Below are 18,457 nucleotides of genomic sequence, written 5' to 3'. Positions count from 1 at the left end.
CTGACGTTGGCTGTAAATCACCACGGTCCCTTACGTTATGGCAAGCCTCGGGGCCACTTCCTGGAGACGTGGAGTTCTTCCATTACTAGTACGGTACATTTCACTAAAGTGTGTTTAAAAAATAATAATTTATATTACCTTTTTCTACATGCAAAGCACTTGATAAGGATCTGGCCACACAACCCTGTGCGGGAAATGTTTTTACTTGACAGATAAGTTAGGTAAGTTCAGGAAATGTAGGGATCTTTTTTAACTGATCCATGATTAATTCCTTTGGGGTAATTCGGCATCGGTATGGTCAGATATACCTTTGTATTTTGACACTGCCATATAAAAGCAAATTGCATGGTGAACATTATTGAACTGACAGTTGTGGAAAATGCACTGATGGTGCCAGGACTGGCACTGGAAAAACCAGTGCCCCTGACGAGCCTCGTGGAATTTAGAGAGACGCTGGCAAAGGCAACGTGCAGCACGTGTAGGCATCTGTCAGCTGTGTGTGTGTGTACGGACGTGGGGAGTGGTAGTGTAGCGATTGGCGCACTGTGCAAAGAACCCGGCCACCCGAGTTCGACTTCGGCTGACGCACCTCCGATTAGCATGGTTGGTTAAGTGCGGTGCGAAAGAAGTTATTTATACATAAGTAACACCAACACCAGGTATGATTCTAGATTTGAAGCTTTCGTGACTGCAAGTATTCATATTCTTAGGTTTTTTCGGTAAAGTCACGTAGGTAAAAAATTAAAATTAAAATTAATAAAAGTAAATAAAAATAAAAGACAAATCACGACGTTTCGGAGGCAACACGGAAGTTTGTGTTGCCTCCGAAACGTCGTGATTTTTATTTTATTTTTATTTTACTTTTTTTAATTTTAATGTTTTACCTACGTGACTTTACCGAAAAAACCTAAGAATATGAATACCAGGTATGATAATGATCTAAAGCAGTCCTGGGCCACCTCTAGGTCGATTCAGCTTCAAAATCAATACATGGTGTGGTGTGTAAAAACATCACAACTGGGGAGACAAAGGCGGCCGGCGTGGTGCTGGCCACTCCACCCCCCTCATGTACCGTACCATACTTTATAGGGTTCTTGCTAAACAGCACCTCGCCCCAAAAGTCTGTTAAGGTTATACGGGGGATCTTTCTTTGTCTTGTACGAACGTGACTCGAACGGCAGACCTCACTGCACGTGTATCTGGCATCTTAGCCTCCGGGTGAGATAAGAAAAGAAAGATCAAGCGACGACGGGAAGTTTTATCGCGCGGAGAAGATAGTGTAATGCATTGCTATTACCTTGTGCACTTGAGGTGAGCCCTGCACACTGCGTTTGGGTACTGACTTAATGCGATTGTTTTATGTTTTTAATGGACGTCTATTAAATGAGGATCATTTTACTCACGGGTCAAGGAAGCCGGTACGTTATTAAAGCAACTAGAACAGGGGTCGGCAACCTACGGCTCCGGAGCCGCATGCGGCTCTTTACGGGCTGCTTCTTGACAATATGTACGTGAGTACAGTATGTACTCAGATGCATTGCGGCTCTTGAAATACTGAATTTTGTACCGAATTGGAAAGAAATGGCTCTTCTTGTTATTTTGGTTGCCGACCCCTGAACTAGAAGAAGAAAAACACCAGGCCTTCGAATGAAAGTGCATCCAAAGGATGAAGTCAGTTCATAGGCTAAAGATAATTTATCAGTATTCTTGAGTCTTTCCGTAACGTCACGTAGAAGGGAAATAATAAAATAATACAAATACATTTTATAATACAAATATATTTTATTATTTCCCTTCTACGTGACTTTACCGAAAGAACCAAGAATATGAATCCCTGCAGTCACGAAAGCTTTAAATCAAAATATAATGTATGCACGTAATATTGGATATGATTTGTACAAATAAGGTATTTGCACGGTTGTCTAAGTACGGTATGAAAGAAGTTCAACACGCATTATATTATACTAATGTGGGAATAAGGCACGTTAGCAAGATGTGAACTACCTCGCCTGGCATAACAGGATGGAGATCCGTTACGACGACCCCATCGTAAGTCGAACATATCGTAAGTCGAAGATGGCCTAGCCTACCCAGGAGTCTTAAAGAATGGTGATAATTTAGCAAAACAGAGCAATTTGCAGTACCGCACTGTATAAACTATATACCGTATGTATTTATTAATTACAATACTGTATTGCACAGTAAAATGTAAAGTAAAATGCAAGATAAATTCTTAGCCTACCTATATGAACTACAATTTAATAGAAAGTTTTTTCAGGAAACAATCGTATCTGCTATAAAAACTTTTAGCATGCATTGAACGTATCGTATCGTGGTAACCTTAAAATGAAATCGTTAAAGCTACGTATCATATATGCATTGAACGTATCGTAACGTATCATATTGTTCTGTACTCACCGATATTCTGTCCGTCGTCTGCATACTTGAACGATGTTAGGTTGTTGATGGCAATTTTGTCGCTATCGTAAGATCGAAATATCGTAAGTCGGACCATCGTAACTCGGGGACTGCCTGTGTTTGGAGTTTGCATGTTCTCCCCGTGATCGTGTGGATTTTTCTCCGGGTCCTCTGGCTTTTCTTCCACATTTTTAAACATGCATTTTAGAGTTTGTGGCTGATCAAATTTCCACGTGATATCTCACTTCGTTGAGCGATCATTTGTGGCCAGGTCGCCTATGAAAAAGAGGTGTACAGTAAAAGCTTGGATTGCGAGTAACTTGGTCTGCGAGTGTTTTGCAAGACGAGCAATTTTTTGTAAAATAAATATTAATTTGATAAACGAGCGAGGTCTTGCAATACGAGTAGTATGTGTATACGCTTTGTCTGCCAAGCGTCACGTGATCACAACTGATATACGAGTGCTTTGGGTTACAAACACGTTTCCGGAACTAATTATGCTCGCAATCCAAGGTTTTACTGTATAACTCAGTGGGCCTTTCCTGGTAAAATAAATAAAACAATTTTAGGTCATTGAAACAAAGATAATGCAAACTCTATTAAAAAATGTTTCTTAATGTAATGTGTGTGACCCAGGAGGAGGGAAGTTTGTGATGGGTGGGACACATGTGCGAGATTGAGGAGGGCAGGTTGCAGAGGCAGGTGGCATTGGAGTGGCACCCGGAGCTCAGCGACCCGGGGTGGGGGGGGTACCTTGAGGCCAACCGGTGGTGAAGATGAGCTTCTAAGAGTGGTCCTTCCGGCACACTTGTGAACAGCGTAACATGAGGAAGACCTCAATCCAGACGGTATTGGTGATGGGGACTGTGAGAGCAAGCTTCGGAGGTTGGGTGTCAACTGTGCAACAGCTGCAGGATCTAGCAGAAGGAAGGAAGCGATGGCAAGGCGTTTTGGTGTCGGTGTCTTTGACCGTGATGACCCCATTGACCTCTGGCCTTTATTTACATTGGACGGTGGTACGGTTATGTTACAATGTTGGCTTTGAGACGCTGCCTGACTTGTACCACATAACTGCCGGGTAAGAGCATTCAAGGGACAAAATTGAAAATGCCGCATTCCCGTGATGGGGCCAGTCCTGCTCACAGCACATTGTGTTCACCTCGAAGAGATGGTTTTCCTTGACACACGAGTTGGGATGTTACGTCACAACTAGTCGGATCAAGTGCTTTGAGTGGAGACCTATTAGGGCTTGCAATACACGCAAGAAAGTGGTGTGGCCATCACCATGCTCTGTCATCTTTGTTTCCCCACCATTGATATCTGCCCACTCGCACTAGATAATTATTTGAGGCAAAGTTGTCTTACAGGAGGCCCACTCCTCCTCTGTGTGGCCTGGGATTGAACCCAGGTTGCTGGGGGTTGTTGTGTCGTGTGTGAACCACTGTAACACAGCATATTTTTTTGTGCACATGAGTACATGTGCTGAAAAAAATACAAATCCCAGTTTATTCTTACAGACCCTTAGGAGCAGTAGCTGTTGGTTGACTACCTAAGGGTACTATAGTGTTGGTCGTGCTGTCGTACGAGTGCTCAAATTGCAATTGACAGGTTCTGAGTTTCTACTACGGGTTGAGGTTGATTCAGCTAATTGCCGTTCAGGTTTAATAACGTGAGAATCAGTTTGTGGAAATGTAACTGTTTGGGACTGGCCCTTGCAGTAGAAATGTGGAATTTCCACTACTGGCTTCCAACTGGCAACAGACATAAGCTTGTCGCATGCTTGTTTGAGCTGTGAGCCACTTTAACTGTAACATTCCACAAAGTGTCTATGCCATCAGCAATTCCTGCCACTCTCATTTGTCCCACGTTGCCGACAAACGTTCAAGCATAATTTCAGGCTGAGCACACCCAGGGGAGGCATCCAGTCGGCACAAAATACCAATTCTCAATGATGTGTGCATATTTCGATTTAAAGCTTTCGTGACTGCAAGGACATAATAAAATCATTCTCACGACGTTTCGGCCAGACGCTCTCTCCCCGACAGACCTGGTCTTCACCTGAGGACGGCTGCTTGCGTTGTGGCCGAAACGTCGTGAGAATTATTTTATTATGTTTTATTTTTATTATTTTATTACTTCCCTTCTACGTGACTTTACCGAAAGAACCAAGAAGATGTGTGCATAGCGTGGAATCGAACCCACGTTTGCATCGGTTTCAAGGCAAGATTATACAAAACGACAAATAACTACCCCAATGCTCTAAATACGAATACCTTGAACAGCCATGCACACACACACACATACGTGTTTGCAGGCGAGAACAGACACAGGAAGTCGTGTGGAGGAAGCCACGACGGAAACGGACAAAGCCTGCGTCTGACAGTAAAACGACTACCTCGCCTGGTATATAGGAGGTCATTGGTTCGATCCCAACCCTGCGATGCATTTGGAGTTTGCTTGTCTCTCTCTCCCCATGGTGGTTACGTGGATTATTTCCGTGTCCTCGGTTTTTCCCTCCACATTTAGAATCAACATGCGTTGAGAGTGTTTTGGCTGCTATAAATTTTCACGTTATGATAAGCCACTTTTTGTTGAGCTATCATTTGTGGCCAGATCACTCCAGAACAAGAGCTATATAGCTCAGTGGGCCTTCCCTTGTAAACAAAAACCCTGTTTCATTCAGTGATGTGCACAACTTATGTGGCCATTCCAGCTTTGTTTTATCATACAAAAAATTGTAGTTGGCTTTGCCATGCTTTCCTTTGGCTTCAGTGTGTGACATTATTTTAGAATGTGCTCGATACAAAAATGAGATCCTGAATATGTTGTGTCACGTTTGGCTTCACCTTCATGGAAAGTCTTCCGAAGCAAACGATATTGTTGGGCTATGTTAAAAAGCAGAAATGTTAAACTACATTTTCGTGTCCAAAATATAACATTTATTTGTTGTAATTTTTCTGATTATGAGCACAGTTTTGACGGCTGTGTTTTAATATCAGCTTTTCTAACCCAAGAATTTGTATCATTCATGACTGGGTGTGTAAGATAACACAGCATTATGTGCAAAAATTGCCACCCTTTGATCTCTCCGCATTTTATCTCCGGATCCCTTATTGGTAGTATTCATGGGTGTCCGTTTGCGGTTTTAAAATCTTTTGTACCTCTATTATTTTTTCATCTTTGGATTTGTTTGTATAATGTTGTGATGGGTTACCCCCTTGAGTGGGGGTGATATTACATTTCAAATAAACCTCTTTAAACCTTTAAACTTTCTCAAACAGCTGAGAGGTGCCGCAATAACAACCCGAGTGATTTTTGCCGGTACTCTCATATTACAGTTTTGCCTTCGTATTCAAACCACGTCCAACCCAAGCGATGCTGCGGTCGGAGGACTTGTCACCGATAAATTATTCGAATGACACGATTTCATATCTCGGTTGGTTGCTGACTGGACCCTCCAAATGAGGCTCTCTGGAAGACTTGCTCCTCTTGCCATAGAGAAGTGGAATTTCCACCACTGGCTCAGGATTTCTTATGAGAGCAGAGGGGACCTTTAAACAACTTCTCTGATACTATGAAACCTCATTTACCAGTGACAAAATATAGTAATAAGTTTTTACCCTTTCAACGTTTTGTTCCAGTTGAAAGGGTAAAAACCTATTACTATATTTTGCCACTGGTAAAGGAGGTCTCGTAGTGTAAATTTTTACCCCGAGCTCTCAATACTCTGATAGTGCGCTGTTTTTGAGTTGTACGCCTTTTGGCGTCATCTGGTCCAACACCAATGGAGACTAGGCTCTAAGAAAAGCTGTCTCGGGTGTGGACCAATCAACTTCAAGGACAGTGCATATCATTATCAGAGTTGTTTCTTTTTGTTTGCATTTTGACTGCTTGTGTTGTGGTTTTTGCAAACATGATGCCTTGTATAAAGGTGTCAGTTTTGTACCAGTTGAAAGGGTAAAAACTTATTACTATAACTTCTCTGATAGTCTCGGTTTGACATTTTCTTAGTTTTATTTGCTTGAATAGTGCAGGTTTGATTCAAATATGTTTTTAGAAATCGATAGGATATGTACATCTGTTAAAAATGTATCTCCGTAAAAAAAGAGCATTTGGGACTCTTGCGAATGAGATGATATTCAGGGTACGCACTTGCCCGAGTAGGAACGCTTTCAGTTAGTGCTCTGCCATGGATCAGAAATGGAACAAAAGCCGAAAAGTGTCACAAGAAGCCTTTTGAAAGGTGCATGCTGGGAACTACAGTACTTTGAGAGAGAGAGAGAAAGAAAGAGGAACCATCAGTGATTGGAGACCAGTCACATGTCTGCTCCAGTCTACCAACAACCCCAAAAATATTCGCTCAAAGACGAAGCGCAGAGCCGTGAGAGTTCAATTCCTTGTCATTTAATTGGTATTTCTTTTCGTCACATACCTAGAATTTTTCAATTATAGGCAAGTGTTCAACTTTGTTCAACCAAGCGTGCTAATCGGAGGTGCGAACTTGCTTGTGCGTGTACGCGATGGCATGCTCCTCCAGATGACGATGGACGAAAAGTACGTGGCGAACATCTGGAACCTGCTCAAGAACGCCATCCAGGAGATCCAGAAGAAGAACAACAGCGGGCTGAGCTTCGAGGAGCTGTACCGCAACGCGTACACGATGGTGCTGCACAAGCACGGAGAAAAGCTCTACACGGGCCTGCGCGAGGTCGTCACGGAACACCTCATCAATAAGGCACGAGGCCCCGCATGGCGTCCATCAGCAATGACGCCTCCCTCCCTCCCTCACTCACTCCCTCCCTCCCTCCCTCCTTTTTTACATTTTTTAAATTATTATTTTTTTAAACGATCAGACGAGAAAGATGCTCAGTCTTTCGGCACTTTACTTCGTTCATCATGTCGTTTGTTTGTATTTTTTTTACTTATGTGCTCCCTTTTTTTTTATCAAAGATATAACGCGGGTTTCCCGTGTAACATTAGTCCCATTGTCTGTTACTGTGTTCATAGACACCAACAAGAAACACAAATCACCCTCAAAAACCCATCACCAGATCCCCTGCTGCTGCGCTACCAGCACCATAGCGGCGAAGGCACCTGCCTGACCTCCCTCCCTCCCCTCCCTCCCTTCCTCCCTCCCTCTTGTCTTTCGTAATTGATGGCTGGGACACACAGGCTTTTAACTTTGGGTGCCATAACTGCGAGATGTTAACTCCCTCGCCTGGTGTACAGGAGGTCATGGGTTCGATCCCGACCCCGATACCTGTATATTTGGAGTTTGCATGTTCTCTCTCCCCATGGTTCTGTTGAATTTTCTCCGGGTCCTCCGGTTTTTTCCCCCCGCATTCATAATCTGCATCACGCGTGGAGGGTATTTGGCTGCTATAAATTTCGACGTGACGATAAGCCACTTTGTTGAGCTATCAATTGTGACAGCCAGGTCACCTCTGAACAAGAGCTATATAGCTCTGTGGGCCTTACGTGGTGAAAAAAAAATTGTTTTGTTTTTCATAGTTTTAGACTTGTAATGAATGATTCACTCCTCCCACCCCCCCTCCCTCCCGGTCAAGCGATTTAATGTATTATTACGATTCAGAGGTCGCGGTTCAATTTTAGAATGGTATCTTTTTAATGCTTTCCGAATCAGGTTGCATTGTGTTGGTCCTCTTAGTCTGTCTGTATGTATGTCACAGGGAAGGTGCAGGGGAATTATAGCTCTTGGAATGATGATTCAATCTGAATGTAATATTAGTAGGAAGTTGTTTTTCTGTTAGGAGCTTACTTTGTTATTACCGGCTCAACCAATTTAAAGGGCTGCCCAAAACTTAGAGATACAAGCCAGAGCAAAAAAGGACTTATATGCATATATGTAAATGCATTTTGTCCTGACACCTACCCATTTGTTTCCTTACTGCTAATTAATAAACACTTTGAATAAACATGCATGTTGTAAAGTGATGGTTTGCATAAACCATCATGCAAACTCCGGTTATTCTCGCAGCGGCTTTTGGCCGGCCATCGAACAAAGACGGTCAACGCATTGCGCGCTTTTTCAGATGTGCTACGGCGGCCATCTGGAACGCTTTTCTTTCCTATATTAGGAAGCCACTGGAGCTATGCTCGTTTAAATCATCTAGATTAAAAACCTCATTTCTTTAGAACTGCTTTTTGTCTTTAGTTGTCCTTCCATTGCACCTCCGACGATCACGGTTGCCTACGTGCCGTGCGAAAGTTCAAGTTTATTTATTAGGTAGAGCCCTGTGAGCCATTCGGCTCTTGAATCGGGTGCAACCGCAACAAAAAAAAACATGAACAAGAAAACATCTTAAAGTGAATATGTGACTGAGTGCAAACAGAAAATCCAAGAAAAGACAGCAAAATATTGCAGAAAAAAACACCGTACACCAACGCTGTGTGCAAAAATCCCAGTGGGATGCAAGTCAAACAACAACAACAACAACCACAAGACAACTTAGATTAAGGCCATAAGTCTAACTCTGTACTACAACAAACAAACATGGCTAAACCAATACACTTTTCGAAAGAAGTTCAGCATAGATATATACAGCACAGGGAGACAGTTTTCCCTTCTAATTCATGTTTAGGATTGTGATAAAGAAGTAATTTTTCATCTTGACAAGCTTTCGTAACTGCAGGAATTCATATTCTTTGGGTCTTTCGGTAAAGTCATGTAGAACACAATTTGTTTTTTACAAAAAACTACGACGTTTCGATCGCAACACACGCAATCGTCACCAGGAGGAAAAAGATGACGATTGCTTGTGTTGCGATCGAAACGTCGGAGTTTTCTGTAAAAAAAAAATTGTTCTATGTGACTTTACTAAAAGACCCAAAGAATATGAAATACATTTTTCAGTCTATCGGCACACAGCCTATTATTAATTTCTGTTGAATCCCCTGTGTGTGGGTTTTCACTGGATACTTTGTATGTTGAACTTTCGCGCCATACGTGCGTACGTAGCCAAACGTTCTAATCTGTTGGCATACCAAATTCTCCTTGACCTACAATAGGACAAACGCCCAATGCAGGACCCTCAGGAAAAAAAAAACATGAGGCTTTGTTGGTATAAGTATATATTACATGTTATCTATTTTTATTTAAAGCTTTCGTGACTGCAGGGATTCATATTCTTGGTTCTTTCGGTAAAGTCACGTAGAAGGGAAACAATACAATAATAAAAATATAAAACAATAAAATTCTCACGACGTTTCGATTGCAACACAAGCAATCATCATCAGGTTTGAAAACCACAGCAAGAAAATTTGAAAAAAGTGGTTTTCACACCGGATGACGATTGCTTGTGTTGCAATCGAAACATCGTGAGAATTTTATTGTTTTATATTTTTATTTTATTGTTTCCCTTCTACGTGACTTTACCGAAAGAACCAAGACTATACATGCTATCTAGTTGCTGACACCTGCCATAGAAATATGGAGTTTCCTACCACTGGCTCAGGGCTGCAGGATTGCAACGAGGAGACTTGAAATAACAGTGGAATGTCTCAGGTCCGGCTGGGTAAAGGTTTTTAAACAGGACCCTGCGGGGTGGGCTGGTAGGAATAATACTAATACTGGTACAGGGATATCGACCGGGTATAGAGGAGTTTAAAAGAAAATGATTTGTGCATGGGGGGTGAGCGATGACGTCCACACCCCCCTCCCCACTGACTCGCGCGCCCACAGAGCAAGCATTGCAACAGGCGATGTCATTGGCTGCGCCGGATGCGACGGCCATCTTGTTTAGTTCATTTAGTTCACGGATCGCAGGGGGAGCGGGCGGCCATCTTGTTGGACAGACGGACAGTCGGAGGGACGGACGGACACATTAATCTATTGGTGGTCTGGTCCACTTCGTTCCTACCAGTATAATCTCAACCTTGTCTTTACACTGCCATCAAATGCCGATGGCTGTCGGCGCCTGTTTTTTTTCTTTTATAATTTCTCCTGCAATTTGGGTTGGTTTGTTTTGCATTTTTTTAATCGTTAATATTCCGCAGAATACCCCTCGCAGGTATAAAAATCGATCGGACGAGGATTGCAGTATGGATGTTTAATATCTCGTTGCAAATGGCGCACTAATTCGCTCCTCCGCCGTTTAGAGACGTGCCCCCAGTGCCTTCTCTTTGACCCTGAATCCAATTTCCTCCTGATGGTTTTGGGCACTTGCATTTGTGAACTTGGCCTGTGTATCTTCACCCAGATAATAAATTCCAGTCGATTTGCCATAGAATTTTAAGGGTTTTTTTTTGCTTCTTTCATTTACCGTTTTGACAGAGAATCGTAGCAAATTAGCAGCGGTTGTACAAGGCAACCGGTTTTTTGATTTATAACCTCTTATGAAGAATATTTGGAGGTGATGAGTTGGCTAACACTGGCCCTGGCTTCCAATCAAGGTTCCAGCCACTTGTGATTAAATTGGGTTCTCAAGTTCAAGTTCATTTATTTGGTATAGCCCTGTGAGCCATTCGGCTCTTGAATCGGGTGCAACTGCAACAAACAAAAAACAAAAACACGAACAAGAAAACATCTTAAAGTGACTATGTGACTAAGTGCAAACAGAAAATCCAAGAAAAGACAGCAACATATTGCAGAAAAAGCACCGTACACCAACGCTGTGTGCAAAAATCCCAGTGGGATGCAAGTCAAACAACAACAACAACAACAACCACAAGACAACTTAGATTAAGGCCATTAGTCTAACTCCGTACTACAACAAACAAACATGGCCAAACCAAAAAACTTTTCGAAATCACCAAAATAAAGCCATAAAAGCAATGAAACACTAATACATTCCTGCGGAGGGAGCTGGTAGGAATTTTGGGTTGCTCGGTCAGTGGCCAGGGTCAACGGTGGCGTGGTGTATTCCGCAAATATGCCCGACTGTGAGGGCGGGCAGAAGCCGGCGTGAGTAGGTTAAACGTTGAGTTTTATAAGGGCACCACGGGGTGACCAGCCCCATCCCACCCAGCCCCACCCCTCCTACTCCCCACCCACCCCACCCAGCCTCTCCCCACCCTCCCCTCTCCAGCCAGCCCCACCCCTCCCATTTTTGGATGCACGACGGACGGACACAATAATCCCTTGTGGGCTGGTGTAACCAGGTGGTTCCTACCAATATTAACAGTTAGTTTTGTCACTTTATTTGACATTCCAGCTCTCTTTTTAATCAAGATAACAGTTTGATTGCCGCGTGACAAACAGCTCTTTAGCAGGGCATTTGTGAAGGTGCATAGGAGGCATTTGAAGTCACATTGGAAGTTTATATTTTTCAACGGTTTTACTTAACTTGAAAGCTGTGTCGTGGCCAAATCTTGTAATCAAAAGTTAGTCTACTTCCTGTTGTTGTCCAATGAATTCAAAATTTTGCACACGTACTCAGATCCGGTGACAATGAATGCCCGTATTAAAATCGCCATCAATTCATCAATTGCCCCCTTTCAAGCAATTCCAATTTTTTCATGAACGGCATATTCATTTTATATTTTTGTGTAGGTGAAAAACGCCGCGGTCCCTAAACTGTGGAATCGGCTCGCATAAGAAGCAGTCGCCGCGTGTCTCTTGTGATCAAGATGTCGTCCACTTGCCGTTGTCCAATCGAGTTATTGACTTTTTAGTGCACTTTGAAATGAAACCGTTGTTTAAAAAAAAACTTTTTTAAAGGAACTTTTTTCGTAATTTTCCACAGGGTAATAACGTCTCAACATGGAGCGTTGTCACTCTGCCTTTTGTGAGCGTTCCAATTGTACGCGACCTGATTTCGTGACGGTACAATTTGGGGGCATGCGTTGTACATAGCCGGCGGCGGCGAATACATCCGTGCGCTGAATTATCGTGACGGCAAGTTTTGGCACAAAGCTGAGGCTTAGCGACTGCAGAAAAACTTCTCGCGGTCATCGGCCAGAAATTTCCCCCACGGTGGCGATTGGCTGAAGTAGTCAGCAAAGCTCTGCACGGTCATTTCACACCGCTGTGTGTATATCCTCCCCCCTCCCCAACCCTGAGCCTTGGAAATTGCTAATTCGCACGCATGCCTTGTACACTTTAATGCTGTGGGTTCGAAGGCCAGATTGGAAATAGAGCTTTGTGTTTGTTTAGATTGTTGTCCTTCCCCGCCACTGCACCTCCGATTACATACCTGTCAACCCCTGATCAGTGCCGACCTTATTGCAGACCAATTCAGACCTTACTGGTCACCCCGTGCCCTTATAAATCTCAACGTTCATCCTGCAAAGTCCCATCACAAGGGAGAAACACAAACAAATAGACATATTTTAAAACAAATTTTGCCTGTATTTAAACGGCTGTGTGCCATATGGCCCTGAACTCAATTTCCTTGTACAAGAATCTTGGTAAACTGTATGAGTTGACAGGTATGCGATTAGTACGGTGCGAAAGAAGTTCAACATACAAGCATACAGAGACTCGCACAGAACCCCATAGACTCACACAGACACCTGTAGATTGTTGTCCTTCCCCCGCACCTCCGATTATCACGGTTGCCTACGTACGGTGCGAAAGAAGTTCAACATACGTATATGCGTATATAAACTCGCGCAGAGCCACCATAGTTCCCCCTGCCCTTGATGGCGTCCGTGCCTGCTTGAGCTTTTTTTGCGATGATGAGTGGGATTTAAGGTTCATGGTGACTACGGTCTTTTTGCAGGAGACAAAAAGCATCTCTCCTTTTTAAATTAAAGGCTAATGTGCCTCAACTTGTTGTCACGAATATCATGAAAGGCAAGAATCGTACTCAGTCTTTCAATGATGTCTCATTTTTAAATCCTTTATATTAAGTTCGCTTGCTTGCTTAGGACCGTGCAAATCTTTCGGTCGTTTTTTAACCCACTTCCCGTGATCCAATCTAGCTGACATTTTCCACACAGACTCGTGCGTGACAATTAATGTTCGTGAAATTTTTTTCTCAAAAATTTTACACTTTTTAGGACAAAAATATTATATTTAATTACCAATTGCTTAATGGTGCAATGCAATCATCTGACCCATAGGTGGCAGCCATCTCAAGCCAGAGGACGAGAGGACTCTAGCCGCCACGCATATAAAGGATTTATAGTGAAAAACTTTGTTTTTACGGGTTATACTTATTCTCTTTCATGCCAGAGGCACTGAGATTTTGTGGATGTCTGTACGTATAAATGATCAGCATGGTTGGCTGCGTATAGTGCGGCAAGTTCAGCATACTATGTTGGGAGTCGTAGTGAATTGGTTAATTTACTGCTGCGTAACCGAGTTCGATTCTTGGCCATGGCCAATATTACTTGCACTTATCTGAACCGATTAAATTTCGATTTAAAGCGTTCGTGACTGCAGGGATTCATCTTCTTGGTTCTTTCGGTAAAGTCACGTAAAAGGGAAGTAATAAAATAATTTAAAAAAACATAATAAAACAATTCTCACGACGTTTCGGCCACAACGCAAGCAGCCGTCCTCAGGTGAAAACCAGGTCTGTCGAGGCGACAGCGTCTGAATGAAACAGCACACGTGCTTGGAGCATATATATAAGCTGGGTTGGAAGGGGGGGAAAGAGCGCCTTGACCAAAAAATATGCATATCAAGAGGAATTTAGCATATTTATGGGAAATGCAGGTTATGTGATTAGTACTACTTATGCCCGTGCATTATGCAGAATTAGCAGCCGGTTCCGGGCCTCCCCTTGGTTGACGGAGCCTCAACTGAGTACTTGGTGTGGTGTACAAACATCAGCACTGTGGAGGCAAAGGCGGCCGGGTGTGATGCTCGTCACTCAACCTCCTCGCGCGCCCCATTTAACCGCTGCTCGCCAACGGCGTTTGAAAGATTAACGTGGGTGGTCTTTGCCTCTCTCTCTCTCCTCTTGGCGAGCAGGTGCGGACAGATGTGCTCAATTCACTGAACAACAACTTCTTGCAGACGCTAAACCAGGCGTGGAACGACCACCAGACTTCTATGGTGATGATCCGGGACATCCTCATGTACATGGTGCGTTGGCGTGCGCTCGCGCTCACGTGCTCACGCTCACGCGCAGTCACTTGCTTCCCCGTATCCCCGCGCACACTGAAATTCACGTTGCCTTGTTCAACGACGTAATAAAATAATAAAAATGAAACATAATAAAATAATTCTCACGACGTTTCGGCCACAATGCGTCAGACGCTGTCTCCCCGACAGACCTGGTCTTCACCTGAGGACGGCTGCTTGCGTTGTGGCCGAAACGTCGTGAGAATTATTTTATAATGTTTTATTTTTATTGTTTTATTATTTCCCTTCTACGTGACTTTACCGAAAGAACCAAGAAGATGAATCCCAGCAGTCACGAAAGCCTTAAATCGAAATTTGTTCAACGAAGTAAGGGCGCCACGGTGGCTAGGAGATGTTAACTACCTAGCCTGGTGTGCAGGAGGTCGTCGGTTTGATTCCGACCCTGACGCCTGTTGTATATTTGGAGTTTGCATGTCTCTCTCCCTGTGGTCGTGTGGATTTTTGCCCGGGCCCTCCAGTTTTTCACCTTCACATTTAGAATCAAAATGCGTGGTCGGATGGATTTTTCACCAGGTCCTCCGGTTTTTCCCTCATTTATAAACACTCGTTTAGAGTATGTGGCTGCTGCTCTGAATTTCCACGCGATAAGCCACTTCGTTTAGCTATCATTTGTGGCCAGGTCGCTTCTGAAAAAGAGCTACATAGCTCAGTGGGCCTTACCTGATAAAAATAAAAATAGTTACGTTTTTAGCTTACCTGTTCGTGCACGCTCACACGTTGGAAAGCTCGCACGCGCTTACACAAAAGAGGCACGCACACGCACACACATGCTCGCACACTTGCCGGCATGTTCACACACACATGCCGGCACGTTTGGCCCGCACTCGCACACACCGGAGGCTCACGCGCGTGTGTTCGCGCGGCGCTGCGCAGGACCGCGTCTACGTGCTGCAGAACAACGTGGAGAACGTCTACAACCTGGGCCTCATCATTTTCCGCGACCAGGTGGTGCGCTACGGCAACATCCGAGACCACCTACGGCAAACGCTGCTCGACATGATCGCGCGTGAACGCCGCGGAGAAGTCGTCGACAGGTGGGGACGGCGGTGACGGTCGCGACGCCCTCGTCCGAGCCCAGGGGTCAGAGAGGGAGGAGGAGAGGGAGGAGAAGAGGGAGGTTTGAGAGGCGAGGGAGGGTTGGGAGGGTTGGGAGGGAGGAGAGAGAGGGAGGAGAGAGAGGGAGGAGAGAGAGGGAGGAGAGAGAGGGAGGAGAGAGAGGGAGGAGAGAGAGGGAGGAGAAGAGGGAGGTTTGAGAGGTGAGGGAGGGTTGGGAGGGAGGAGAGAGAGGGAGGAGTGAGAGGAGTGAGAGGGAAGGGGAGGGGTGAGAGAGGGGAGAGATTGTTGGGCCGGTGCAAGCGTGTGGGTGCTTACGGAAAGGCTCGGATCAATAAAGACACAGCCAGCAAAGCGTGTGTGAAATACGCAATAAAAACTCACATCGTTGATCAACGTGGAAATCCTGAGAAGGGTGGGTAAACAACGTTAAAGACTGCAAGTTGCGCGTTGATAATCTGCTCATGCTACAGTCGGGCTCTTGGAGCGATCAAAATTACACAGACGAAACAAAAAAACCAGCAGGGATACAAACAAGATGATACTAAAAAAAAGGCGAAGAGGATCAATTGTTGAGCGGAATCGTGACGGTGGTTCGTTGTAATCGCGGCGGTGCACGGGCTGTCTGTAGGAGTGCCGTGAGTGGCTGTGTGGTCGGGGGGAGGGGGGGGGGGCGGTTCGGCTGAGTGGCAGTGCGTTCGCCAATGGTTATTGCCGAAGTACACGGTTCAAATCCAACGGCCGCCCTGGTTAATACTGCCGGTGTATTAACCATTAACAAAAAAATTCAACGTTATCTGCTGCGTGGTGTACGTTATAGATCCCACGACGTTATTCGCAAAAGTGGGCCATTGTGTGCCAGCGTCATCATGGTCCACATTTTCCAAAGTTAATAAAATAAATTGCCTGCAAATGATTCAACTGGGGATTGTATATGGGTAAGTATACCCCCACTGCCCCCTGGCAGACCTACAGCGCTTGGGCAATTGTTGGCACCTGTGTTTGTGGCTGCCTTCCAGCTTGTATGTGATTTTCTGCCCCCAGACAACCGAATGTGTCCGCCCCCCTACCCCACAGCACGTTAGCAACCTTAGGGATGTCCTGCTGTATTCCGCACGTGGTGATGGATGTGATGTGTGTGTGTCTCCGTGCGTGTGTCTGCCCGTGCATGTGTCTCCGTGTGTGTGTCTCCCCGTGCGTGTGTCTCCCCGTGCGTGTGTCTCCCCGTGCGTGTCTCCCCGTGTGCGTTTGCCCGTGCGTGTGTCTTCGTGTGCGTCTGCCCGTGTGTGTCTGCCCGTGTGCGTCTCCCCGTGTGCGTCTCCCCGTGTGTGTGTCTCTGTGCGTGTCTCTGTGCGTGTCTCTGTGCGTGTCTCCCCGTGTGCGTTTCCCCGTGTGCATTTCCCCGTGTGCGTGTCTCCGTGTGCGTGTCTCTGTGTGTGTCTCTGTGCGTGTCTCTGCGCGTGTCTCCCCGTGTGCGTCTGCCCGTGTGCGTCTGCCCGTGTGCGTTTCCCCGTGTGCGTCTCCCCGTGCGTGTTTCCGTGCGTGTCTCCGTGCGTGTCTCTGTGCGTGTCTCTGTGCGTGTCTCTGTACGTGTCTCCCCGTGTACGTCTCCCCATGTGCGTCTCTCCGTGACGCATCGGCAGGGGAGCGATCCGGAACGCGTGCCAGATGCTGCTCATGCTCGGCATCGAAAGCCGCACCGTGTACGAGGAGGACTTCGAGATCCCCTTCCTGCGGATGTCGGCAGAGTTCTTCCAGGTCAGCTTCAACTCTTACCTCTTACGGCAATGTCATTTGAAAAAAAATAGTTTGTAATGTGTTTGCGTCCAAAGTGGCCAATTTTAAGTTAATTCAATTGCACGTTACCCGATTGGGAAGCCGCATTGCTTTGTGTATTCGTTTTTTGTACTTCCCCCCCCACCCCCCCCCGCGGGACCCTCCGATCAGCATATTTGGCGACGTGCGGCGCAAAAGAAGTTTAATATGCATGCATACAAAGTAACATCGGCCCGCCGCTGGGAGCATCTAAAGCTGGACCGCGTGGGGTGGGGGGGGCACGGTATCATTATTAAGCAGTGATAATTACTATTTAGAACTACTATTTTTTTGACTGGGTAAGACCCTATGAGCTATATTGCTCTTTTTGAGCAGCGACCTGGCCACAAATGATAGCCCAACGAAGTGGCTTATCGTTGGGAAATTTCCAGCAGCAGCCATATAATCCAAACGCCTGATGTTGACTCTAAATGTGGAGGGAGAACCTGGAGAAAAATCCACGCGACCACGGGGAGAGAGAGACACACCAACTCCGAATATACAGCAGGCGTCACGGGGTCGGGATCGAACCCGCGACCTCCTGTATACCCAATCTTAGGGACCGTCACAGAAACGACCCCTCTCTCTGTGCCGATATGTGTCCTCTCTCTGTGTGTCCTTGTGATGTCTGTCTGCTTGTATGTCTGTCTATAGTTTTCTAGTTAGATTTTTGTTGCTATTTCTCTTATGCCTGATGATGATTGCTTGTGTTGCAATCGAAACGTCGCTATTATTTTAATTTATTATTTTATCTTTAGACGTGACTTAACCGAAAGAACCAAAGAATAACTCCTGTATACCCATGGCGAGATTGTCACCGTCTCACCACCGTGACGCTTGCCGCAACGCCGTTTCTCCCTCCGCCCGCAGATGGAGAGCCAGAAGTTCCTGGCCGAGAACAGCGCGTCGGTCTACATCAAGAAGGTGGAGGCGCGCATCACGGAGGAGACGGAACGCGCCGTGCACTACCTGGACAAGTCGACCGAGGAGCCGATCGTGCACGTTGTGGAGGAGGAGCTCATCTCCAAGCACATGAAGACCATCGTGGAGATGGAGAACTCGGGCCTCGTGCACATGCTGAAGAACGGCAAGACCGAAGGTGAGCTCAGCGGAGGG

General features: G+C 45.4%; 1 protein-coding gene across 2 annotated transcripts in view; it reads left to right on the top strand.

Annotated features, from left to right (window-relative positions):
• Positions 1 to 18,457, top strand: part of CUL3 (cullin 3) — a 53,257-nt gene that overhangs the window by 9,132 nt on the left and 25,668 nt on the right. For both annotated transcript variants that reach the window (XM_078878598.1, XM_078878597.1), the window contains exons 2-6: positions 6,956 to 7,153; positions 14,300 to 14,413; positions 15,347 to 15,507; positions 17,170 to 17,284; positions 18,212 to 18,440. In XM_078878598.1, the coding sequence (XP_078734724.1) occupies positions 6,956 to 7,153; positions 14,300 to 14,413; positions 15,347 to 15,507; positions 17,170 to 17,284; positions 18,212 to 18,440 (817 nt within the window). The remainder of the gene's footprint in view (positions 1 to 6,955; positions 7,154 to 14,299; positions 14,414 to 15,346; positions 15,508 to 17,169; positions 17,285 to 18,211; positions 18,441 to 18,457) is intronic.

This window comes from Lampetra fluviatilis, chromosome 51 (genome assembly GCF_964198595.1).
Source record: "Lampetra fluviatilis chromosome 51, kcLamFluv1.1, whole genome shotgun sequence".
Lineage (NCBI taxonomy): Eukaryota > Metazoa > Chordata > Hyperoartia > Petromyzontiformes > Petromyzontidae > Lampetra > Lampetra fluviatilis.
The sequence above is the reverse complement of the archived record's forward strand: the minus strand, read 5'-3'. Positions and strand labels throughout refer to the sequence as shown.